The 26,951-nt window shown below is 50.6% G+C and overlaps 1 protein-coding gene across 9 annotated transcripts in view; it reads right to left on the minus strand.

The window, feature by feature from the left end:
• Positions 1-330: 330 nt before the first annotated feature.
• Positions 331-26,951, minus strand: part of AGO2 (argonaute RISC catalytic component 2) — a 115,438-nt gene continuing 88,817 nt past the window's right edge. For all 9 annotated transcript variants that reach the window (XM_036923021.2, XM_036923031.2, XM_057497649.1 and 6 more), the window contains 7 exons: positions 25,939-26,098; positions 22,325-22,415; positions 19,738-19,932; positions 17,817-17,951; positions 14,280-14,381; positions 12,197-12,396; positions 331-11,950 (listed from right to left, as the gene is read on the minus strand). In XM_036923021.2, the coding sequence (XP_036778916.1) occupies positions 11,842-11,950; positions 12,197-12,396; positions 14,280-14,381; positions 17,817-17,951; positions 19,738-19,932; positions 22,325-22,415; positions 25,939-26,098 (992 nt within the window). In that variant the 3' untranslated portion in view covers positions 331-11,841. The remainder of the gene's footprint in view (positions 11,951-12,196; positions 12,397-14,279; positions 14,382-17,816; positions 17,952-19,737; positions 19,933-22,324; positions 22,416-25,938; positions 26,099-26,951) is intronic.

The raw sequence follows: 26,951 nt of genomic DNA on the forward strand, positions 1-26,951 counted from the left end.
GTGGGGCTCATGGCTTTGCACCTGACGGGTTTAGTGGAATGGCTTTTTATTTCGCATTTCCTCATCGCTGCTAGAAACACCCAATCATTCTAGATGCCACTTTTTGTTCTTCTAATTCATTCCTGTGGTTTTCATCCCAAACCCCAAACTCTCGGGTGATGCCGAGCTCTGTTGGGGACACTGTTCAAGGACTAGGCACAGTGCTTGTAGAACAGGCCCCTAGGCAGCCACCGCTGAAGGCACACGCCCACCTCGGAAACCTGGAATTGGAGCCTCTGCAGAAGGAAGGACCCAAGTAAATGTGAGTAACTGAACATCTCTGGGAGAAGCCACTGTAAATACGAGGAATTTTATTTTATTTTTTGCTGACATACTATGAGGCAAAACAAAATTGACACCATACAAAATAACTTTATAAAATATCATTCACATCATATTTTATCAGATTTACAGCATTCTGTGCATGTTAAGGGTTATGTAAGGAGGTGAAAAAAACACTATGCCAAACTTTTAGTATTAGTTTATATACACACAATAAGAAACAAAACAAGTAACTGTTAGGTTTTCCATGAATTTATTGCAAAAATAGTGCAAACTACTTAACCTAGTAAGCTGTCAAACAAACTCGAAAGGACCCAGCTAAGCTTAAACACGACAATAGATGCTCAGTGTCTCAGCCTTTAGCTTTCTTCACCAGTTTATCTTTTGTCAGTCAGGACCACTCCCCATCCGTTCAGTTTAGGGTGAGTGCCGGGGAATGGAGAAATGTGAAGACCGGCTCTTCAGAGAGACCAGGCCGATCTGGCTGCCTAATGCCAGCAATACGTTTAGAATCATGCTGCTTACTCAATGCCGCTTTTGTGAGGTCTGTGTTGAAAAAAGATGCCATGGTGTTTAAGTCTGACCTTAGAAATAACTTACCCAGCCGCTTGGTGTCATGGAGAAAAGAAAGCAGCATGAGCAGAAGGGGCTGGGACACCACTGCCTGCTGGTAGCACGGTACCCTTTTCCTCAGGTGTACGTAGGTGAAGTATTACTCTACTGGTGGGCAGCCTTTGAACCAGATATTGCAGTAAGATTAAAAAAGGAAAAAAAAAAACTATCCCTATAAGAGTGACTTTAAAATTTCTGTCAACAGTCCATTGGGGTCCAAAAAGCAATTATATCAAAACAATAAGAGCAGAACAAAATGCTACATACAAAAGCTAACAAAACAAAATGCAGCATAGTCAGGTTCTTTTTCTTGAGGTACCTATATAAATTTAATCACCTGCCCCAAAGTACTTGTTAGGTAAAAAAACCAAATGCTTAATAGTGAGCCAATTGTAGGGCATTTATTATTACTGAGAAAGTGCAACAACGCTGATTTTTATATGCAGCATACTGAAGGATGATGTACTCGTTACAAAATACAGCTTAAGTATCAACCTGATGGAAGTTTAAAAATGAAAAACATTTAACTAGAATCATCCTATTGTTTGAGATCCTGCAGCAAAAAGCCTCCCAAATCAACTTTCAAAGTTTTGCCACTAAGGAATGTTATTGGTTCTCTTGTAAAACCCAGAAATCTCTTTAAAATAGTAAAACTATATACTACAGGAAAGTTCCCTAGTTTTTCTTACTGGTATAAAATCAAATTCTTAAGACTCCAAAATATTGTGTTACCTCCAAAGAATTAAGTTAAAAAAGATTGCCATAGTAGGAAAAGTCTAGATTTTAAACTGCCAAATACAAAAGCATGGAAAGTCATCAATCTCTTATCTTATTTTTTCACCTGCCAGGAAGCTTTCCTAACTTATGGAAACCCTGGGGCTGCTGTTGGATGCAGGCCTCCCCCGCTTACCATGAGGGCCTCCCCTTCCTCTGCCGATGGTCATGAACTCAACAACGGTCCATTTGCTGCTTATGAAATAAGCCTAGTAAAATAATGCCGAGGAAGAGGGGACATGAATGGCAGAAAGTGCAGTGAGGAGAGTCACCGGCAGTTGATTCTGGCTGCCCCTCCATTGGCACAGAAAATGAAGTGCTGGTTGGAAATATATGCATCAAAGAGTTTGGAATTTGTAAAATGTTACACTTGCTCTTGGACATACTTTTCTTTTTTCTTTTCATAAGAGGGCAGTTGGGATTCCAATGTATGTCTGTAGCTGGCTGGGGGTCATCTATCAAGTTCCATGGCCAATTGAGCTTTCCTCCCCACCTGCAATATGAAATACTTAATTTCATACTGATATTTTCAATGCATTAGGATTCAACACAAAAGGCACAAAATAAATAAAAATGTTATTAAATAAACGGAAATTGTGATTTCAAGCTTCGTGCGGAGTTACATCTCACTGTTTGGTTACTTTTTCCAATTTAATTTGACAGACTTAGTAAAATAGCACCCAACTGTTTAACTGAGGTAGATCCACATTGTAGAGAAAGCTGGGTCCCCTCCATTCCATGTCTAAATTTAAGATGCTTTCACAAAAACAAAAATCCATGTAATCGTATGCAGAAGCCATGACAGGTGGCACTACCTGAAGAAAGCTTAGAACATGAGGTTTGTAAATAAGATTTATGCCCAAATCATACTCTCTGTCAGCCATAAATAAACCTCAGACTGGAGGAAAAAAAAAAGATCAAACATTTAAAAATAACCCTGAAAAAGTCTCAAGACTTTCAGAACAGGTCTTTTTGACTGACTGCCATGGAAATGCATAATGGTCTGCTTTCATCAAAGCAACAGCGCCAGCCAAGACTGGCCCACGAGCGGGAGGCGAATGGAGACCTGTGTTGCTGGAAGTCTCCCTTTCTAACTCTGGAGAAAGTCGTTGAACTGTGATCTAGCATCTTGATCTGAACAGTTTTTAAACTCTCCCTAATATTTTTGCATACTCTGAAACTTACAAATTTAACATCTGATTAAGGCTTAATTTAAAGTGGCATTACCACCTAGCATCATGCAAGCATTGGACATCCTCAAAACACACAGGATGGTATTAAACTAAAGACAAGGACATGAAGCCTCAGAATTGTATTTAGCAGGTACTGTAATTTTATAATCAATTTTACAATTCATGTAGCAAATGAGAAGTTATACAGAGAGCCTAATGTATATAATACTAGTTTATACAGGAACGGTCAGCTTACGAAACAGCACTGCACAGTTTCTATACTGCAAGCACAAGACTTCGTCACACACCCCCACCGCACAGGTATAAACGAGTCCAGAGACAATACGGACAGTACCACCTGAAACAAGGCCCTTGTAGCTGCTCAGCTTCTTAGAAAATAGTAAACTTTAAATGGTCATAATACATTTTGATTCAAAATGTCTTCTAAAATGTTTTATTGTGGGGGAAAAATTAAGAAGGGGCAAGATCTACCTATAGAACAATTTCTGAATTCATTTTTGGTTCTTTTTCAATTATTTTATAAAAATAAAATAAAAATAGAAAAGCTGATAAAAGTCGGGGTTAAAAACCCCTCAATACATATTAGGTAAGTAATCTGAAGTGTACTAGAGGTAAGAAAAATCTGGATTTAGACACTACATTCTTTTCTTGTATTTAATGAGTAATTAGCCACTTTGCTGCACAGAAACTTACAATTATTCTCTTAAAACTTTAAAAAGTAAAAACTCACTCGCTTCTATAGTTATAAAACATGAATTCATACCTTCAACAGCTACATTAAAATCTATCAAATTCAGGACTCAATTTCAATTTAGTGCTAAACTATATACGTTCAGGATTTTAGTCACATGTATATTTGGCTTTGAAGAGGAACTGGAACTGTTAATGTACCGCCCCCTGCAGCCAGTGCCTCTGCTGGGAAGGGCCTTGTGGGGGGCCGGGAGGAGCCGAGGAATTTCTATACATTTAAAAAATAAATAACATTGGATTACTTCCCCCACTTAAAAGCAATAAAATCGTCCCTTGACAGGGAAAGGTGGTTTTTAATTAGACCATCAGCCAAGGAACTGCTTAATACCTGGCATGAAAGACCTAGTGCTAAAAATTGCATTTTAGGTGTGTCAAAATCAGAGTCCTATGTGCACAGCTCAAGGTGACACCCGTACCTAAGTAAACAGTGTCCCCGTCACAGAACAGAGCAACGGTAATGAAAAGCATTCCAAGATAAGGGTAGCAGGACGGAATAGCACCTTACATCTGAGGACTTCACACGCAGTTCACAAAACACAATTCCAATTCCTTTTCTAAAAATCTAGTTCCATTACGCTAAATATTCTTGTTGCGTGACTATGAGAAAAAAACCCAGGTTCTGCTGATCGTCATGGCCGATGCCTGCCTGAGTCGGGTCTTGCACCGACTTCCTGGGACGCCGGCAGACACAGGCGTGGTCAGGACGTGGGACAGGCCACACAGCTGGAGCCTAACGCGTTCTGCCGCGAGACAGTGTGGGAATCACAGTTTACGAGTCAGGAGCCGAGGGGCAAAGGGGGCTTCTGAGGCAGGGGGCGGCGGCTGACCCGAGGTGGGCACGGCGTCTTTCCCAGCGCCAGCGTGGCCCCAGCATGCCTCTCAAAGGACTTTGAGGACCGGACTTTAAAGGCACAGAGGCTGAAACTGGGTCTTTCAGAACAAGCTCCGTCTGGTACCAGTGGAGACCAGAGGAAGGCCTGGGCACTACTTGCTTTGTGGGGCAGGGGCGCCTGCCCTCCCGCCCCTCAGAACCACTCCCACGTCTCCAGAGTTCAGAGAAGCCTGGGGTCCCCCACGCGAACGCCCATTTCTGTCAAGTGGTGCCAAGGAGCCAAGCAGCTAGTGTGCATGGCGCCCCTGGCCCATGGGAGGTTTTTGGGGCCAACTCAGGGTTTTAAGGATGCTGAAGCTTCAGAAGTACTGAACAAGGGTGGCCTCAACATGTGGTTCCTGGAGACTTGGGGGGGAGAGCTCGTATTTGGTGTTTTAGCTTTAATTCTGAACTAGGTCAATCCAAGGAGGTTGTAAATATGAGATAATTCAGCCTCCTCCAAACCCCCAGGAAGGGGGATGGAAGTGAGGTGAGGTCTCAACCCTTCAGTCACACCACCAAGGGCATTTAAAGATGTAAGCTTTCTAAAATTTTCACATCAACCAGTAAGATAGAAAAGTGTTAACAAAAGCACCAGTAATCTTAAGTTCCCTTTTTTAAAACAATCTTCCATGAACGCAAAGGTGGTAGGAGAGCCCACCTCAGGACTGCAGAGACCTGCGTACACAAAGCTGATGGGCAGATCTGAGTTCAACTGTTTGCGTTACTGGATGGAGGGCAGGGCTGCTGGGAAGTGTCCCCAGGCCGCCCTGTGAGGGCCTCTGGCTGGGAGCAAGGCCGACCCGAGCCCCGGCAGCGGCTGTGGGCACCCGCCCTCAACGTCCCTACATCCTGGGGCGGTCTGGGTCTGCAGAGGAGTGTGATAGCACAATTAGAGAACATTCTTAGAAAGACTGCAAAGGACACTTGGCTCTTTCAGAATGAATGCATGCCACGTGACGTGAAAAGCATCAAAACCCAAAAACAGTGTTAAAAGCAATTACCTCTAGATAATGATACATTTAGAGCCTCTCTGGGCCAACATCAAAGTCTGGTGAGCGCCCAGCAGGGGGGCAGCACCACCTCCACATGCCCAATAGACTGTCACCAAGCCACGTCCTACCTGCCCCTCAAGGCATAAGAGCAAGCCACGGACGTGTTCCGGACGCCCAAGCAGCCACGCGCGGTGCAGAGGAGGCAGAGGGTGGCACTTCTGACAGCAAAGCGGTTAGTCACAGGAGGGGCCCTCAGAGGGGTGACACTCCCAGGACAGATGTCCTGCCCATCAGCATCACACGGCCCAGGCGCCAGCAGTGGGAAGTCCCACTGCACTGCTGGACGTGGACCCTGACCCTTTCCAACAAAGGGCCTAGGATTCGAACAGAACATTCTACTTTCTAACCTTAGATCACTTCTAAGTTTGGAGTGACAGAAACTCAGTGCTCCAAAGTCACAGTTCAGTTAACTGCACTGTTTGTTGAAACCATGCAGCTTTTTAAATGTATCATCTGCATGGGAGTCCGTGTTCAAGCAACGTCCAGACTTTACACGGTGTGTGAGAAAGGAGAAAAGAGCAGTGGGGCCATTTTCAACCCTTCTGTATAACAAAAATGCCATTTTTATGCCCAGAAAACAAAGTGCTTCCTTACACTGGAGAGGAAAGTGAAAAGCCGGGGCAGCAGCCGGTTTAAGGCTCCCCACACATGGCCCTGCGCGGGGCGCCCCAACACCCTGTGAGGACCGCGCAGAAGCGCTTTCCCACGTTATCCCCACTGGCTGCTGAGCATCCTGGGATCTCAGAGGAGTCCTCCTGGTCAGCCCTGAGGAGTCCCTGGTCTTCCTCTGACACCTCACAGGGGGAGGAGGGGACTGCCCCCGGGTCACAGTATGGCACACACATTCTCAAGCCAGAACCGAACAGAGAGATGTCCACAATTCAGTTTATTCAGCATCATTTTGGCTAAGTTCAGTGTGGATGGCTATGCTTAAGAACAAATATAAATCGATTGAGAATTCAGAGGTAGCCTGTATCTGCATTAATTTTTTTTTTAACTAAAAGGTATTCAGAAACCACCTTCTGTAGTGATTTGGCTAAGCCAATACATTCACTTTAGACAATAAAATGGCAAACATATCCAAAAAAGCATTGACTGAGGATGCCGTGATGGCGCCCGTGTGACACTGACACACGCTCAGACCACTGGCTTGTGTCTAATATCTCCTCAGTGTGTCTGGTCCTGGGCAGCCTGACCACAAACAAAGTCACACCCTGGGCTGGAGCACACACTTCTAAGCTAGCAAGAGCACGGGGTACACAGGAGCAGCGCCGGCCGGGTCCCGAGCAGCTGTGGTTAAGCCACCCATGACACTCTTGACACAACAGTGACCTCATGGCTTTAAAATGATGGCTGACCAGAGAGAAGGGAGAGCCTGACTTGTTAACATACAGGTGCTTCCAATCCAAACGGCCAATTGCTGGATGGAACTAGAAGAAAATACTTTAGGGAGTCACGGAAAATAACAAGGAATTAAATGGACAAGAAACGTGTTCAAACGATTAAATCTTCAGACCTCAACTCCTTTCAACAGACTGCAAACTTCCTTTCAGAAAATGAGGCTAATTTGTCCTTCACAAATGGTCAACAGACACAAGGCTAAAGAGAACAGAATTAAGTCCACACAACTCTACAATAATACTGAAAATGGTGGTAGGATGACTCAAACAAAGCAACATTGTATGCCTGTCATTTCTGCTATCCTAAATCTATTTACAATCATTTCAAACAAGTACAGCAGATGCAAAGTTGGAGATAATAAAAGGAAGTTGTCAAAAAATCAGTGCAATTATTTTGAGTTGAAAACTTTCCTTACAAAAAAGTCAGCATGTGTGTATGACACGGACAGCCCATTACAAAGTCACAGGTGCGCTATGTCTACACTGAAAAACTTCACAGCAGCCAAAACTGCTGGCACGGCAGCCAGAGAGGATCTTCTCAGTTATTCTGGGGAAGGGCTTTTCCTATGAATGAAGTATTTGCATTCTGAAAGAGAGGTGCATGAACACTGAGGAAGTTTGTATCAATTGTACATTCCTTTTCTCATAAGCGTGAGAGATGAGAGGTCACAGGGAGATTTCTATGGCTTGTCTGGGCTGCTGGGATTGTCCACTGTCCGCATTATGTCAACTTCTAAAGCCCCTCCTAACGCACCTGCCTTAGGTGTAGGACATGCCCACGAAAAATCCTCTTGACTGTCCAGCAGACTGAAGTCCCGCCAAGGGACCGCACGCAGATCCTGCCGGAGCCTCGCAACAAGCCGGTGCTTCCTCAGCGGCCGGAGCAGAGGGGCTGCCCGGAGACAGGCTGGGGTCCCAACTGCACGACGCTGGGCCGATCTAGCCTCAACATATTGTATAAATATATAATTAGACTGAAAAACTGCCTTGTAAAAATAAAATTTAAATCACCCCGCAGATCAATGTAAAATTACATTGCCGCATATAGAAGAAAAACAATTCATCCAGAAAAATTACATTTGTGGCTTTCAAAAATAAATCATCCGGCAAACTTGAAGGTAAACATTAGGTAATTTATAAAAGTTGGGGAAAATGGTTTTTCTATCATATCCATCAGGTACCACACGTGCTGGATATCCACATCGGCCAAATCACACCAGAGCAGAGAGGCAAAAATAAATAGCAACGTTTGCATTTAACAACACAAACAACACACACCACCAGTAAAACTCCCCTTGAACTCTGCTGCAGGAACTGAGCCAAGCTTTTCTCCTGGGCCCTCCACAGCCAGGGGTGAGCGTCAGACGGCAGAGGCGACAACCCCTCGGCCAGCTTGGAGGTGGCCGTCTCCAGCAGCGCCCCTCGGGCACGCCACCAGAGTGGCCAGGGGCCGTCCAGGGGTCTGGAGTGCAAACACTCGCTCCAGCGAGCACGAGACACTACCAAACAGCAACATAATCTTGAAAAGAGAAAGACCCAAAAGTGTAGTATCAGAAGTGTGTACGTGAGCATTTCTCAGGACAGAGAAAACCAAAGCTAAAACAATCCCTTTCTAAAAGTATAGCTATGCCCGGTATTACAAAACGTATCAGAACTAGGAATATCTGAGCTTATGAGACATAAACAGCAGAAGGAATCAGCATTTCCAAAGGGCTCTTCTACAAAACGGCGACTTTAAACAGCTCCCCTGGGCTTTCACTGCTAAGTTATGGGGCGAGAGCTTGTCAAATGTAATAGAGTGTGGTGAAGGGATGGGAATACATTAATTTTTATTAAAGTGAATATTTTAAAATCTACTAGGAAGAGTACCAGAATAAGAACCTAGGGAGACCTCTTTTAAAGAGACAAGATCAATCCCAGTGTTTTCCCTAAATGAATCCAGATTTCTACATCAAAATGTTCACATTCAGTTTGCTTAAAGCAAGGCACACCTTACTTAACAGTGGGGTTGGGCAAAGTTCCGGGCAGACACCTCTCCAGCCTGCACAGGAGGGGGACGGAGCCACCCTGGAGGCCCGGCGTGGCCACGTGTGGGCTGGAGGGAGCTCTGTGCATGTGTCAGCACGGCCAGCAGGCAGAAAGAGGCCCTTTCAGCTTCCATATGCACAGGGCATGAACTTACTCTACTGCACTTTGAGGTTTACACTGTCTCAAAATTTATCCTAATAAAGGGGGATTGGTAGAAATTTGGGAGAACAATTATTTACCTGAGAAACTGTAACCACAGCCATTTGAATTCTGCATCATCAGACATATACAAAGGTATGCAGCTAACCCAGCTGGAGACGGTTGGTCTATTAATGCCTTTAGTATTAAAAGTTGTACAAAACCAGTACACGTGGCTATAAAAAGTACCCTTCTCAAAGTACTTCGGCCCACTAAAAAGAAAACTTTCCTTTCAAAATGATTTTTTAAAAAAATTTAGATCTCATTTTCTATCAGTCTGTGTGCAATCTTTCCTAGGTATCAGCTTAGAAAACATCCCGTGTCAGCGGGGAGCTTCTCGCTGCTGGGCCCTCAGCACTAGAGGGAGGGGGCCCTCCAGGGCGCTCCAGCTCAGGGGTTCCTACAGGAGGCAGCCCCGGAACCTGGCTCACAGTGTAAAATGCAGATGCCCAGCCCTGGAGAACCTGATTTAGGAGGCTGGCAGCAGGGCCAGGAGTCTGCATTTTTACCAAGCACACCTCTGTCCCAGACACGAGGATCCGGGTGCAGGTGGTGGAGACACCTTTGAGACACACGGTTCTGCATGATCCAAATTTCGGCGGAAAACTAACCTAATTCCAGAATTTATAAGTGTATTAGTGAAAAGATTCCCTCCTTAAACTTGAATGCTCCTGGTAACTTAAGCCAAGAGTGTATTTATGTGTCCTTTTGAAAATAGGAGAAAGTGCCACTTGCCAATAAAACAACGGGAATTGCGACATTTCTTAGAGCAGAGGCTTCTGTCATTTCAAGACAAAAAAAAAAAAAAATGATACAGCAAGAGACTAATGCCATTAATACGACACCCACATGCACACACACACGCCACACGCGCGCGCACACATCACTCTTGAGTATATATCTTCACAAATAATAGTCATCCCTTTGTCACTGCTGCCAAAACGCAGGCCACGAGTCCTCTCCCGCTCCACTCGGCCCTCACCACGCGCAGCTTGGCGGGCAGGCGAGATGGGGAGGGTGCTTCCCGCCACCGCAGTGCCAGTGCCGGAGGTAAATGTCAGGCTGGGCTGGGGAGGGCCGCGGGCAGGGGGCGAGGACACCTGCAGGGCACAGAGCAGCACTGGGGGAAGGCTCGCCTGATTCTCTCCGCGGAGCCAAGTAAACTGCTGACGAGGGCATTGCCGCTGCCCTTCCGAAGCCGGCCACGCGCCACACGTAGTGCAATGGTTTCTAGACTGGCAAACCCACGTCTTGGGCCCACAAGGCGTATCTTAGCAGAAGGGGCTGCCTCACCTGCTGGCTTTGCAATCATCCTGCCTGAGGGCAAGGCTGTCACTGACCGCTGGCCGGGCGCCCACCAGAGCCACTGCCAACGGCTTCCTGTGTCTCAGTGCATAGATCCCAGACCCACACACAGAGAGAACTGCACTCTGATACATGGACTTGTTTCCCAGGAATGGAAGAATAAATACATTCCACTTGTGCTTAATCGGCCGAGCAACACACAGGGAGGAGGCAGGGAGGGCGGCGAGCGGTGCCAGGAGCGCGCGGTCCTCCTGAGGGTATGGGTACACAATCACGCCGAGGGGGGCGGGCTGCGGTCACACGAGTCATTTGCATACTCCTGTCCTTAAGTACTGAGGACCACAGAGGTGGTCCAGCCTCCAGACTCCACAACACTCTTGATATGCTAAACAGATCACAATAAGCACCCCGTAGTCAATAAAATGAAAAACAGCATCTATCTATCACATTAATACTGCAAACCAGATATATATATTTTTTCTTTTACATTAAAGACATAACAGTGAAAAAGGATTGTACTGTATTTATCACCACAGACCCGTATTCTTTAGAAACTTTGGAAAATAAATGTCACAGTCCTATAGGACACATCTTATGATTAGACTGTCGGCATATTGTCTTTTTTCTTTTTTTAAATAAATTTTTATTAAAATGGCACTTGTCTGCCAATCTCTCTGGACCTACCAATGTCGTAAACACACATGGCCCATTTCCTGCCACCGCTCCTTATTTTGAGCTGAGTGAAAGGCGGGCAGTGGCAGAAAGAGACACAGACACCCGTGGGCACCTTGGCACGGCCCCTGCCCTCGGGTCCCGGTGTGAACCAAGCCAGGAGCACATTAGTATCCCTTTGAAATAAACTTTAGTGACAACATCAGAATGTTCAAGGCTTTAAAACCACAATCGTGTTTGTGTTGCTTTTGCTCTCAGAGAACGTTCACAACTAGTTTGAGCCCATCAATTTCATATAGACTCATGTGTTAAAAACAAGGAAATTGAGTGACCAAATAAATTAAAAATGTTTTAAAGCCCTGAGTTCACAGACTGGTTTTAGGAGATTTTTAGGAAACAGGGGACTCTATTTTAATAAGCAGCTTATAGATTTTGGCAAACCATATTTCCTACGACAGTGGGGTCTCATACAGGTCTGCAGCTCAAAATCCAAGTTTGAAATCTGGGACGGAAGGCATTCTGGAAAATGGAGAATCTGCTAAAATCAAGGACATCTCATGTTCGACGCTGGCTGTCACGGAGGGGCTGGGCAACTGTTGGTCTGAGTGTAGCTGGTCTCATGTGAATCCAACTTGGTACACGATCGTAAACACTGAAACACGTCAAGCAAAGTACATGGTACGCAGCGTGTCCTGATGAACCTGGACTGCCTTTGCCAGTGCCTGATGGTCTCGCCCGTTACTCTGCCCGGAGGTATGGCTTCCTTCAGCACTGCAGGAATACAGGGAGAGGGAGAAAGAGGAAGTGCAGCCTTTAATGCACCTGATAACTAATTAGGACCATGCACAAGACATCTGGGGAGGCAGCCACACAGCTAACAAGTGGTGGGGGAGATGCTGGCATTTGGGTTTCCATGTCACAGTTCGCTCCAGCCACTGTGACCCAACTGCTTCCCATGCTGGGGTTTCAGAAATGACCCCCAGTGTGACCTAAAGCCAGGAAAGGCATACCACTCACCTATCATGTTCTTTATCCACCAGGTGGTACCTGGCCCGGAAGGCCACCAGGTGAGCATAGTATGCTGGTGCTGGGATGGACACGGAGCGTGTGCAACGCACATAGGTGTGACACAGCTGGTAGGTGAGGATCTGCAGCTCATCGGAAGAGAAACGATTGTCATCCCAAAGCACGTGATAGTGGGAAGGCCTGCTTGTCCCCTAAAAGCAGACCAGAGGGTCAGAGGGGTGACACACAGGAGAAGTCCACGACTCACCTGCAAATGTGCATGGTGGTCCACCAGCTCCTCCCGAACGGTGGAAGGATGTGTGACAGCCTAAGGACTCGTGAAATTATCACACTTTACTATGAAAAGGCATCAGAACTGCATACATCAGGACCCCCTGCTGGTGCTATATACGCTACACACATACCTGTTTACACACGGGGAAATCACAGGAAAGACGTAAAACATACAAATGGTGGTTGTGAGGACAGTGTTTTTGTACATGCTAGTTTTCTACACTATTTTATTTATAAAGGCAAGAAAAAAATCTCTAATAAAAGCTATATATTAACAATAACACTTAAAAGAGGAGTCTGACCTGGTGTGTTATTTTATGCAGTTTGCATAGTCTGAAATCTCTGGAAACTGAAGATCTGGTAGTGGTCACTGTGTTGCCCCCAACCCCAGCACTGAGTCCTAATGGCTCTCGGAGCACCACCTGCTGCACTGCTCTGCCTGGGGCACCCAGCACTGACAGTGTAGAGCAGGCCCACAGCAGGTCTTCCGGTGGCTTCTCTGCCTGCCCGCCTGCCCACCTGCTGCTCTGCCCATGCCAGCCTACACGATCCCTCTGGAATCTTCCAACCCAGTTACCACTGTCCGTGTGAAGGCTCTTGGTGCTTGGCAAGTGGCACACTCCTGCCCTATGACTAACTACTCACACATTCTAGTACCCTGCTTCTGGTCATCCCCGGGGCCCGTGGGCAACCCAGTACCCTGGGGACGAGGGTCTGCTGAGCCCGTGACGATGGCAGAGCAGGTGTGGCCCAGGTCCACGCGCCTCACCAGAGATTCCCCGACCAGCAAGTGCCCAGGAGGCGAGGGCTCCAGCCCTGGGAGGGAAGCCCGGGGAGGGAAAGAGCTCCCGAGCACAAAGCCTCCAACTGCACTGGGCTGCTGAGCCTTACAGATGGGAGGCCACCGGCCTCTCCAACGCCTACCCTTTCTCCTTCTAATCACCCTTTAAACGTGCAGAAAACCATTCTCAGTCCCAAGACAGGCCAGAGTTTGCCAAAGCCCTGTTCTAGATCCAAGGTAACGTAAATGGTGTGGAAGTTCCCACACTTCGCAGGGAATATTACAAGTACGAAGCTCACAGCAAATTCTCAAATTCCAGGTTCATGTCTTTTGGGGAGGGATATTTACATCCTCACCTGCACTGTGGAAAAACCAAAAGCCCGTCTATGACAAAGCTCTCTGAAGCGGGGACGGCCCCCAGAACTCAGTTCCTCCTGGCCCAGTGGGCTGGGCTTTGCAGATCCTGGCGGATCAGCTCTGACAATGGGCATGGCGATGCTCCCCTGCAGTCGCCCTCGGCCAGCTGTGGGTCTGTCCACCAAGACAGACCAGGAGAGCCTGAAGGTGACCCCGTATGCCCGGCGAATGTGCGTGGAGAGGAGCAAGGCCGACCCACCAGCAGCACGGGCCACACTGAGACAGCCCCCGCCCCGCCTCCCCCAGCAGCCTGGGTGCCCTGTCAGCTCAGATGTCACCTAGCTTGCTAGAGTCGGCCACACAGGACACCCCCATGCCTACCAGCACGCTGGCCTCTGCACTCGCTGCTCCTTCTGCCCAGGCCCACCTCATCTGAAGTGCGAGCCCCCACCAAGCACCCCAGTGGTCCTCCATCCCCCACACCTGATGTCTCGGGCCTCGTCTGGTCACTGGCCGACTGCCCAGCTCCCCTTGGGATGAGCTGGAGCCCCACATGTCCCAGGTGCCTCATGTGAGTTTCCTGCTCTACAGGTGTTTGCTGACCGTGTATCTGACAATTCAGAGACGCTGAGGCTCTGCCCAAAGGGAGCCCTTCATCCTCACCTGGATGCCAGCGTGACTACACAGGTAGAAGTCAAACTCAGTTGGGTGGGTGATTTTCGTGTCCACGGTGGTGCCTGCTGGAATGTTTCCACTTTTCCCAACCTTCAGCAACACAGGAAGCCATTAGACACACACGTGGCACAGCAAAGCAGCCATATAGCAAGACCCACCCGTGCCAGCTTCTGGCTGACTCTCAAGTTTTTAAATCAGCTAATACATTACTCAGCACTACAGTATTACAGTAAAATGTAAGAAATGCTAACCACTGAACTTAGGTGAGTTCCGGTTCTATTTGGACCAGGTTGGTTTTCACATGTCTCATCAAGGCCCCCAAGGGCCTTCCCTTCACTGAAGAATTCACGTGTGACCCTGGAGGGCTCTTTGTTGTTGTTGAGGTCAAGACAGAAACTGTCACCAACACACAAATCTAAGATGATGGGCAACAGGCACTGGACAGGCCATCATTCGAGCGCACGTGATGTTCAGGCCGAGAGCTAGAAAAGCACTTTGCTGATGGCTTGATTACCGTGAGCCAAGGGGCAGGCCGCCCCTTCAGAGACCAGCAGGAAGCTGGGGTGTGTGGGATGTAATGCGAGTCATACCAAACGTAAGTCTGTGTTTACCCTCTAGGACCCCAAGGCCACTGAACACCCAGCCACTGCCACTGGAGCAGCAGCCCCCTTCCTAGAACCCTGCTCCCCATCAGTCACAAAGTCACTGAGTTTTTTTAGTTCTGCAACATTTCAAATATACGTACCCCTGTGCTCCTTCAGATGCATTTTTCCACACCCTCATTTAAAATGAGGTAAAATACTCAAAAACAGTGCCTCCCTTTGTATCCCTTCCATTCTGCAGTCTCAAATTTAGATTTTATTATTCCTACACATACTTTCCCACACATATCAAAGCCTCTATTAGCATTATACTGTGCTACTCTGCAGATCTTAAACAATGATTTATATGCAGCACACATACTCTCACTATTTTTACTGAATATTACAATCTTAAGATATATTCACTTGGCATAGCTTATTAATACATCACAACATTTGTTCCTGTCAGCAGGTAGTTAGGGCAAATTTCGCTGTTAGAACACAGTGCTGCAGTAAAAATTCTGATACATGTCTCCTGGTACAGAGGCGTATGGGTTTCTCCAGAATAGATCTCTAGAACTGCCAAACCATGTTCCAAGTCGGTTATCAGTTTCTGCACCCATTGAAAGTGAGAGTCCTCTTCATATCAATGCATTTACTGGGTGCCAAGGACTTTGTGTATTAGCCCAACATCCTTAGGAAGGTGGTACAGGGAGTCAGGGAGGCTGACAGCTTGTGGTCATGTGGCCCAGGGCTGGCATGGAACCAAGCTGTCTGGCTCTAGGTCCTGGCACAGCACCCACACCCTTGCCAACACCTGATACTATACTTCCCGTTCTTTGAAACACCTTTGTCTAAGTTTATTCTTTGAAAGCTTAATAAAACTTGCCTACAAAAATCTCTGGACAAACTTCATAAAAGAAGCTAAGTAGTTTCCCCTTTTTCTTAGTCTCTGCCATTTAATAAGATGATCTATTCTTGAAGATATGGTAAAACCTGCCTGTGAAACTCTCTGGGTCTCATGCCTTTTGGAATGGTGACTGGATTTTCCTCCTGAGCCGATTTTAGTGATTTATGTAATTCTACAAATGAGTGTGTCTGTTTCTCCTCAGTTTTGTGTCACCAGTGTATCGGCATAAAGTTGTTAATATCCAATAATGACAAAAGTAACGCCCATCCCTTCTGCACTTGCATTTTTGCTCCTAATATTGTCACGAGCGTCTTCTTTTCCTCCTTGTTCCTTATCTTGTCTTTAAAGAGTCTGCTCTGTTTTAATCTGCTCTGCTGCCTCTTCATTTTCTACTTCATTATTTTCCATTCTGGGAGGGGAAGGGATGCGGGATTAAGCCAGCGCTGAGCCCTCAGGACTCCTGGCAAAGGAGGTTTGCAGGCCGGGGAGAGGGAGGGACGTCAAGCACACCAGCTCCTCGGCTCTCCCTGGACCCTGGGACCACTTCTCTATCTTCATCCTTCCTGTATCTTCAGGCTTATTTGATGGTTCTCTTTCTTGTTTTATAACAAATGCAACTAAATCTATACCTTAGACTGCTTTAGCTGCACTGCCTAAGGTCAGATATGAGATTCTCTTGTTTCTCCTCAGTTCTGATCACCTTATGACTTTTATTCTCTTTACAAGTTTAATGCATGTGCTATTTTGAAGTAAATTTAAAGTTTCAAGCTTTCTTAATCTTTTTTTCCACTGCTGATTTAAAATTTAGTTGTATAATGATAAAAAAATATGGTTGTTATAATACTGAGCTTTGGAAATCTCCTGAGACCTCTTTTGTGACTTAGTATGAAGCCAGCTTCCGTAAGCCTTCCATGTGATGGCAGCAGTCACGGGCAGGATTCTATGTAACTATTAGAACTGCTTGTTCATTTCACTACTCCAATTTTCAGTCTTTACTTCTTTGTGACTATTTCAGTTTCTGATAGTAGTGTGTGAAAATACACCTCCTGGATAGTGGATTTATCAATTTCTCTTTGGAATTCTGTCAGTTTTTGCTTTACTTTTTCTTTTCTTTACACATTTTTAGGTCACAGTGTTAAGTACACCCAAACTCGCAGCTGTTAAAACTTCCCGATGGATCATCTCTTGTGACTGTGACAAAGTATCCCTTTTGTCACTATTGACACTCAATTTATATTTTATCTCCCACTTAGACAATAAGCATTTCCTGTGTCATGGCACCACCATGGTGGCTGCAGGCGGCCGTGCTAGTTTTCCTTCTGTGCTGTGTGGATGTCAACCTCTACCGTCAGCCCTGCTAGGGCTGTTTTGGGCTGCTGGCTGCCAGCCTAATATTTCTCCCCTTCGGGAATGTCTCTTTTCTTAGGCAGCGACATAGACGCTGTCCAGTTTTAGGGCAATGTGTCTACGTGTGGGTTTATTTTTATTTATCCTTATGGGAACATGGAAAACACCTGTAACCTGAGGATCTCTCTTTCTTGAGCTGTGGGGAATCTCCGCAGCTTTATCTACAGGTCCTGCTTTCCACTCATGCTCTTTTCCTTATTCTCAAACACCCAGGAGATGTCAGAGGGTCCTAACTCCTCCCCAGACCCCTGAAGGAGCTGCCCAGAACCACCTTCCAGCACTCCAACCTCCCCTGAGGGTCCCCAGTTTACTCCATTTTGCCATATTCTTTACAATTATACCGCCCATTGCCAAGGTTGCTAACTGGTTCTTTTTCAGAGCCTTTGGTTATTTCTTTATCAATTTTTTAATAAATAACATCTCCTGCCTGGACATGCAGTGGCTGTGGGATTTACAGGTCCAAACTGCTCAGCAAACTGATAGCCCTTCTCCAAAGCCTAAGGCTTGGTTCCCACAAAGTGCCTCTGAGGCCCGGACCCCCAAGGACCAGGGACAGCGATGCCATCTGCCCAGGGCCCCACGACGGGGCTCAGGGCGGGGGCCACTCTTTGGGCCGAGAACACTCACCCGCTCATTCTTGTCGGTGCAGAAGAGCCGCGTGTGGTGCCTCTTCTGAACCACTATGAAGGTGATCCCCGGCTGGTAGTCTTTTTCTAGCTTAATACATGCCTCGCGGATGGCCAGCAACTCATGGTGCAGAACCTGAGGGAAAGAATGAACACACCAAAGGTGGTGAGGTTTTAAGGCCTCTTGCTACTTAAAATAAATCCCTTAATAATACATAATGCTTGACAAGCGTGTAGTTAAGCCTCTGGTCCCACAGCTGGTGACTGATCAGCTGTGTGACTGTGCTTTTCTCAGCCTATTTCTTCACTTATGTAATTCAATAAATGATACCCAGGTTTCGTGGTTAAATGGTTTAGACTATACATAAAACAGCCGAGTAACTGGAACACTCCAAGTGCTTGACAAACAGCCCCTACCACACACAGGAGAGCAAGGCACCACGAGAGAAGCACACACACCAGTCCATCAGCAGCGTGCTCGCTGTGCTGGAGAGGAAAGAGAGGGGCTGGTAAGCAAACCCCAGCGTGGGAGCCAGACCTGGGTCCAGCCCTGGCTCTGTGGCTTTGGGAAAGCCATGCAGCCTGATCCCAGTTTCCTCACTTTTAAAATAGCGCCATCTTACCTTGCAGGCTTGCTGTGAGGACTAGAGTGATTAATGTGCGAAGCACTGAGCACATGAGCCCTGGGAGCTAGGGCACCAGGCGGGGACCTGTGGCCAGAGGGAAACGGCTGGCGATGGCGGAGGCCAGCACAGGACCACGCACCTAATCCTGGTGTTGCCCTAACGAATGCGTGTTCTGATGAGTCAAGAACATGTCTTGGGTTCAGGGTTGAGCAACCCCAGCTGTGGTGATTGTGTAAGACATGGGGTGTATGTCCACAGAGCCCCCGGAGCAGAGAGGGCAGCAGCTCGGAGAGGGGAGACCAGCTCCCACCACGGGACCCCGAGAGACGATGTAGGAGAGGTGCGCTGAGGGCGGCTGGACACACTGGGCCCCGGATCCTCAGGGGCTGGCATGGGAGCCACCAGCCCAGGCCCCCCGAGAGGCCCTGGCCGAGAGCTGCCAGCTGGCCCCTAACTGTGGGCCTCGGGGTGGCAGGCCACCACTCTCCTCTGGACCAGGAAGGCAGTCCCATTTCCTTGTGCGCTGTGCAGCTGAGTTATCAAGGCAGCCAGGGCCTTGGAAGCACACGGACCGCACCCGTGGAGCTCACACACAGGTCCACACCTTCCCTCCGCCTTCCCCCACACGAGCTCCCCGTGAAGCGCAAGCTGGAGACGTGGTGGGAACAGAGGTGGAGTAAGCCAAGAGCACGTGGACACACGTTCAGGACCTCTGTCTCCAAGTTCCAGGCTAGGGTGGAGTAACTGCGGACCCAGGCCATGCTTCAGACAGGGCACAGCACACGGCCTCCCCTCACCGCACCACCTCCACAGCGCCCAGCCACCGGGGCACCCCTGCCTGGCAGCTGCTGTCCGCACCCGAGTCCCACACGTCACCAGGATGCCACCACTCCCCCGACAACTCCCTTTGAGAGGGTGCCACCCCACCCCTCCTGGCTCTGCACCTCTGCCATCACCACCCTCCAGCCTATTCTTCACACTGCAGACACAGGCAACCTCCAGACTAAATGGCATCCCTGCCCCATGCAGCCCACAGGGCAAAGGCCCAAGGCAAGCCTCCCCACCACCCTCCAGGCCCCAAGCGGGCCCCCCCCCACTCCCCACCGTGCCCACCCGCCTCCGCACTGTGGGCCTGACTCAGGGTCCTGACAATCCCCGGCCCATCCCTGCACTGTGAGCACATAAACTTCGGGGCAGAACCTAAACCACATTCCTTTCATTAGAGAACGGCAAGGCCAGCCTGCCCAGCCAACAGGTGAAACTGCGGAGCAGAGAGAAACCCACAGGGTGGCCGACCTGCTGGAACTGCCCCTCCGAGACGCCGTCACGGTAGAAGATGATGCGGGTGGGCTTGAAGCGCGTGGACTTGTAGAACTGGATGAGGAGCTCGCGGACCATGGCGGCCAGGTCCTGAATGATCTCCTGCCGGTGCTGCTGGACCCGCACGGTGGCGCAGTAGCGATTGGGGTGGGCGTCCATGCTGCCCACGACCTGTTGGGGCACGCGACGAGCACTCACCCAGCGTCCTGGATGCACCCTGCGCTGGGGTGCACAGGGACAAAGGACTGGGGATGGGCGGAAGGTCCGTACCCTGCACTCCACTTCCTCACCAAGTGACAATGGCTGGACATGTGTGAACACACTACCTTTACGCTTTTCAGGATGTGGCAACAGCGTTTATACATATGTTCCGAGAAGAAAAGCTCACACAAAATATCTACTAAGAAACAGCCAATTACTCTGAACCTTTACTCTGTGTGTGATCTGATGTGGCTGGATTACATCAGCCCACAGACAGCCTCATGTAGCAGATTCCCTAGTGTTTCCAAAGCACACTGCTTTCAAAAAGAAGCCATCTGCCTATCAATGCACCAAATCCCACGATTCTGACTGCTAGGACTGTCCGAGCTGACACGTCGGTAGCTGTCTAAAGGTGCCAATTAGGGGGTGCCAAGAACGAGGTAGCGAGACGGCAAGAGCAGTCACACCGGGCTGTTCTGCTGGTCTGCTCTACACTAATCAAACAAAGACAGGGCTGGGAGACATTTAGCCAAGGAAAAACTGCTGTACAGGCATACTTGGGTGACACGGTCTGTTCCAGACCACTGCGAGAAAACAAACACTGCAATAACATGAGTCAAATGAATTTTTGGCTTCCCAGTGCATATAAAAGTTATGTTTATACTAAAAAAAAAGGTGACCATCATTTGCTCTTTCAGCAAGTCTTAACCACAGATCACAGTCCACCTTAACAAACAGAAATAATGAAAACATTACAAATGCTGCAAAACAGAAGTGAGCAAATGCTGTTGGAGAAATAGGTGACAAAGTTGCTGGACGAAGGGTTGCCACAAATCTTCAATTTGTCAAAGCACAGTCTCTGCGAAGCCAACAGAATGAGGCCCAGTAAGACGAGGTGGGCCTGTGTGTACAAGTGGGGATAACTGATTGCTGGGCTGAGTGGGAGAATTACACTACGTGGTACTCGCTAGATAGAGTGTGGCCCCAGAATAACTCAGACACGCATCCTCTGTTGGGACCCACTTGTACCTGCTGGGGTGCTCCGGCCTCCCTGCCCGGGGTCAGTTGCCTCTGGGGATCTGGGGAACCTTGCAGAGAAGCACTGAGCTGTCCTGCCTGCCCATGCCTGTGCCCCCAGTCCATCATCTGTGACACTTTAGGGATGAGTATGTGTCTGTGGCCACTCTACGAGGTGCCGTTATGATTGAGGGGACTCAGAGCTTAAAGCCCCCACATGCGGAACCCGATGGGGGTGGTGAGCCCCCGTCACCCTCAATGGCCTGGGAAAAACACTGGCTTGGAGCTCAGCCCTGACCCTCAGGTAGCCTTGAGCTGTGTTTTCTGCTGCCCCTCCTAAGCATCTGAGCTCAGCTTTTCTGGACTGCCTCCTGCATAAAATGGGGAAACTAATACTGACCTCATAAGGTTAGAGACGACGCAGTTACACACCTCGTCCAGACTCTGGCAGGTGACAGGTACTCAGAAAATGCCAACATTATCATCTGATTACTTGGAGCGAGTGAGGAGGCAGGACAGACAAGCTATCCTCTGCGGTTTTAGATAAAAGAGGGAAGAGACAAGGGCGCAGACAGAACCCCAACAGCCCCTGCTGGGGACATGAGGGACGAACAGCGTCGAGGCTGACAATCCCTCCCTCCACTTGGCTGCAGAGCACCGGAGTCTCCTGCCAAAGGCGACCTTAAGGTAACACACTTTGCTCTGCAGCCCCATTTAAAGTCCACACTATGCCAAACACATGCTCATGGGATTCTCCTGAGCACAAGTCCAAAGATTACGCTGGCCTCCTGAGTACAGCCTGCCCCGGTGCGAGGCGAGGCTCAGCCTCCGAGGGGGCACAGCCAGCCGGCAAAGCACAGGTGCTCAGAGTGGCGAGGCCCGTGCAGCAAAGGCCCCCACTGCTCACCCGGACAGGACTCACAGGTGCAGTCCGGGGAAGGGCGGCAATTATCTCTGGACTGTGTCCTTTTTCACATTTAGCACTTCGTAACAAAAGATCGTCTGCCCCAGCGGGCCGCAAAGCCTTCAGCTGTCACCTGTGCTGCAGGCGAGGCCCAGAAGGGCGAGAAGGCCTCTCCTGCTGACAGGTCTGGTCTGGTCTGCTGGGTTCTGAAGGTGCTGACTCACCTGCTCTTACTGCTCCTCGGACCCACTTATCCATCCTAGTGCCCCCGATACCTAGTCACCATCAAACCTGGACTTCGCCAACATGCAGTTTAGTACACCGTAATGACATGGCTGCAAAGGGACCATGTCCCCTCCTCCCGGCAGCTCAGGAGGGTGTGGGCCCCGGAGAGGGCAGGATGTCACCAACAGAGGGCCCAGTGGGGGTGCTGGCACTCACTGCAGCGATGGAAGGCTTCTTCCCGTCCCCGGCAGGGGGGTGGGTGACGTCCGCCCCCAGGAAGATCACCGGCTGCTGGAACACGGGAGGCCTGCGGAGGGAGCGAGGCGTTAGAAGCAAGGCCTACGGATGCCACCTGGGCCTCGGGTACCACAACTGTTTGGAAGGGTCCTGTATGTACATTTTTGAAGATTCCTTATCTGTTAATGACACACACAGAAAACCTTACAAACAAAACGATACCAGGTCTAAGACCCGCCTCAGGTGACCCCGTGTGGGAACGGGAGTGTGTGGACTCAATGGGAGTGGCCAGGCGGGCGAGGCTGGGTGCAGGAGTGAGGGCCCCTCCTCTGTGCGCGATCTCCAGCACAGCCACGCAGACGCAGAGCCCCACCTTGGCCACGCTCTGGCTGGCCGTCCTTCACCGGGGAGGAGACAGCCCATACGCTCCACAGCGCTCGGCAGCACCCCTGCTCTCTACCCACCAGCCTCCAGCAGCTGCCCAAAGTGTGTCGACTTGCCACACGACCCTGGGTGGCAGAGCCACCCCGACTGAGAAGCACCGCTCTAAGCTTTCCCTCGAGCCTCTCATTGCTGCCTGGGCCCTCAGTGCCTTCCTGAGCAGGCGGCACGTGCAGCATCATGGCCGGGGGCGCAGGCTCTTAGCCGGCCTGCAGGTCCCAGCGGCAGCCGGCCGCCCACCCTGGGGCTTACTCTCTCTGAGCCTCACTTTCCTCTGCTGAGAAGTGGAGACAGTAACGGCACTGGCCTCCCACGGCTGCCGTGAGGACAGCACGAGCTTACGCACAGCAAGTGCTTTCAAAAGGCCTGGCCCGTCACACACACGGGCAGGTGCCGGTGCTATTACTCTCGGGGGTATTGTTCTTCCTGGTCAGGAGCCGCCAGCCCCCCAGGAGGTGGACTCCACGGGAGAGTGACCTCAGAGGGCCTCCCACCGGAGGGCCACCTCTCCCGGTGCCCAAACCCCCAGCTGCCACCTCCAGCCCCTAGGGAAGGAAAGGAATGTGTTTCCAGTGTGTAAACCACATGACAGTTCCCACAAAATGTGGATGAGTTTCCCCTTCAATCTCCGGCATGGTTCCAACCACACCTGGGGGTCCCTGAAGCTGCTGGCTGGAGGAAGCACAGCCCTGGGGTACTCCCTGGTCACCAGCACCACCAGCACCACCAGCACCTCCACTGCCTCCGTACGCGGCGGGCCTACAGAAGGCACTGCCCACAGACCTGTGGACTAGCCCTGCCTCCCCTTCCCGACTGGCCTCAGGGGCCCCGGGGCTGCGTCTCACCAGCCACCTGCTGCAGACCTCAAGCACCAACCTCCCAGGCCCCAGAAAGCAGCAGCCAGCGCAGAAGCATGGTGCCCCACCCTGAAGCCCGGACCCCGCAGCCCCCACCTGCGCTGCCCTTCCTGAGAGTGTCCAGCACTCCCAGGAGCAGCCACTGTGCAGCTGTGGCCCCCATCATAAGCAAGCAAAAGCACACCTGCCTGCAGACACGGCTCCCTCACTGCCCCCGGCTCCCTGTGGCCCAGCCCGGGAACCTCCTCACTGAGTCCCCATCACGGCCTGGGCTCCTCCCAACCCAGCTGCACGCTGCCATGGCAACGAGATTCCTCTGTGTAAGGTCCCCAGCCACCTGCCCGCCACCGGCTGGATGGACGGTGGGGCCTCAGACCTCCTCATACCTGGCCTGTCAGCAGCACATGACACAAGACACAGGGCCCCCGGGAGGCCAAGACCCACCTGCCTCTCCCCCAACTTCTCAGGCGCTACTGCGGGCTCCTCGCCTCTGTGACCTCCCAACCCTGGAATCCCCTGGGGTGAAAGCCAGGACATCCTTTCTGCCTACTCCCTGCCCTGAGGGATCGTCCCGGCCTGTGGCTTTACATACCCCTCCTACAGTGGGGAGCCCTAAACACGGACCCGTGGCCCCAGACTCCCATCTCCTCTTCGCCCACCACCACCTCCCTTCGAATGCTGTCTTCTCTATCCAGGGGCCCAGACCGAGAGCCGTGGCCTTATACTTGATTCTCCTCTTTCACAGCCCAGACCCAACTGGTCGGCAAGCTCCACATCCCTCTTCAAAACATCCCTGTCCCAGGGCACCTCCCACTCATCCCGCCGTAATGCAGGAGCCTCCTGGTCCCCACTCCGTCCAGAGCTGGAGCAGACTTTCAGAGCAGGTCAGGGAGACCACATCTTCCCTGTGACCCTCTGAGGGCTGTACCCTGTGCAGGAGGGGCCCCAGGCCCTGCCAGCAGCCTCTGCCCTCAGCCCTGCCCTGGAGCACCCCAGGCCTGTGCCCTCTAGAATGCTCTGCACGGCACCCACATGGTCATGTCCTTGCACCGGCCGCCTGCTCAGAACCACCTTCTCTGGGAGACCCTCCCCATGTAAGGTCCAGCTCCTCACCCTCCTGAGCTCCTGTCCCTTCCGCTGCGTCCCTGCTGCTCACCTGTAAAGTCACATGGAAGTATTCAGAGGACCCTCCTTTCTGGCTTCCCACTTTCTGGAAGGCTAGGACTTTGGGCCCTGTGCTCACTGCTATGGTCCAAACTCCTGGCACACGTAAGCGCTCACTACACACAGGACCTGTTGATGGAGTGAACAGCGCTTTCAGTGCACCACCTGCTCCTGATCGGCCCTCGCTTACTCCCGTGAGCGGAGCGCGTCCAGTGACCCCTCACTGTAGGGCCAGCATGCAAGTCCGACACTACAGACTCTCAACGCAGGTTCTTTCCACTTCACTACGATACCACTCTCCAGTTCTCCAAGTGCGGTCCCTGGAACAGCAGCTGCACCCCTCAGCAACTTGGGAGGAATGTGAATTCCTGGGCCCTCGTCGGGACCTGCTCATCAGAAGCTCTGCAGGTGTGCAAGTGTCAGGCAACCCCAGTGGGGCTGGAGGCCTCTGCACACAGCTGGTGCTTATTAACGCCTATTTTCCAGATAAACCAAAGAGGCAAGGGCTGTCAACTTCATGACATCTCTGCACACTCAACAGTTAATGTGTTCAGTGATCTGTTTTCACCAGTGTTTGCCATTCAAATGCTAAGACAGTCACAGGGTTTCTTCAATGATAAAATTTCCTCAACGGTGCCTATTATCAGAGAGACCTCTTGCTGCCTCCTCAAGGTTAGCTACCCCTCAGGGGGTGGGGGTGGGGGTGGGGGGCAACAGCTAACCTTGGTCCTGTCCTCCAGCACCCAGGGCTGCAGGCCAGGCTCAGGAGGCCCCAGAGGGTGCTGCAGACCCTCCCCACCTTCCCCTCAGCCCGCAGCCCCTGGCCAGGACGCGGGCCCCGCCCCGGGACCCACCAACAGTGCATTTCCGTGTGGAGCTCTGTGGTCTCAGGGGCTCCGCTCCCAGCACCGGCAGCCTGGGAAGGGCAGGGCACGCTCTGGTCTGCACGGCGCCTCTGGGCCCTGCTCCTGCTGTTCAGGGTGACCTCCTGCTCTGTTTTGCTCACCTTTTATCTGCTATGTCCAGGACGGTGCCTGGCACAGGTGAATGGACACTGTCTACCTGCACACCAGACCCATCCCCCTGGCAATCAAAAGCTTGCCGGACACCTGGCAGAAGGGCTGGCCTCACCTCCCCTGGGGTAGCAGGATGTTGTTCACGCCTCCCAGTTTGACATTGATCTTCAAGCAGAGGTTGGACAGGGTCTGCGGTGTGGTCCTCTGAACGTTCTTCATCTGCACACACTGTGTGGCCATCCCCAGCACTGTGTCTCCCACGCGCTTCACCTCAGCTGTGGAGCACAGAAGACACGCACACGGCAGCCCAGGCTGGCACCCCTCCCTCAGCTGGCCCAGCGGCCTGCCCACCAGCAGGAGCTGCAGGGGCACACACAAGTTCGCAGCCATAGCAGCCACCTTAGGCTTTCTACCCAGTCCACCTGCAGCCCAGCCTCGGGAGAGGGTGACTGGCAGGTGGAGGGAAGCCAGAGGCCCCCGGTTCGGATTCTAGCCCCAGCATGGCCTGTGCCTGCCAGACCTGTAGGGGTCTCCTCCTTCCTGAGGGCGGCAGGCAAGCTGGCCCACTCCTCATTCTGGAAAGAAGACCATCTCAGGGCCTTTTCCAGGGTAGCAGGGCGCTAACGGGAGGAGCCAGGCTGGAGCTGAGCGTTTGGCATTCCTTACTAGGAATGCCACCTTCTATCACAGCGCTCGGAGTTGCAAGCAAATACTTGAGAAGTTAAAAATAAGAACACTGGTAACCTCAAAGTCCTCAGCAAATGCAGATCTGACATCACAAGGCTGCCTATGCCTAGCCCATACCTCCACTCTGGATTCTTTCCTGAAGCAACTGGTCAACTGTTCCCTGGCCAGGCCTGTGCAAACAGGGCGACCCCGGGACAAAACTACCAGGATAAAATGCTGGGGGCTTTCTCTGTCTTCTTTTTTTGCATGTTTAACTTCAAGAGGAGAACTGTGGCTTTTTCAGATATGTATTCGGTCACTGCCTACACAGGAGGCCTGCTGACACCACCACTCACTCTTGTGCCTTTGCCCCACAGCAGCCGACACCCCAGGTCCTCATTCCAAACCCTCCTCCCCCAGAGGCCTCTGGGTTCCTGCAGTGCTTTCAACAGGCCTCAGACA

The sequence above is a fragment of the Manis pentadactyla genome, chromosome 3, assembly GCF_030020395.1.
Source record: "Manis pentadactyla isolate mManPen7 chromosome 3, mManPen7.hap1, whole genome shotgun sequence".
Lineage (NCBI taxonomy): Eukaryota > Metazoa > Chordata > Mammalia > Pholidota > Manidae > Manis > Manis pentadactyla.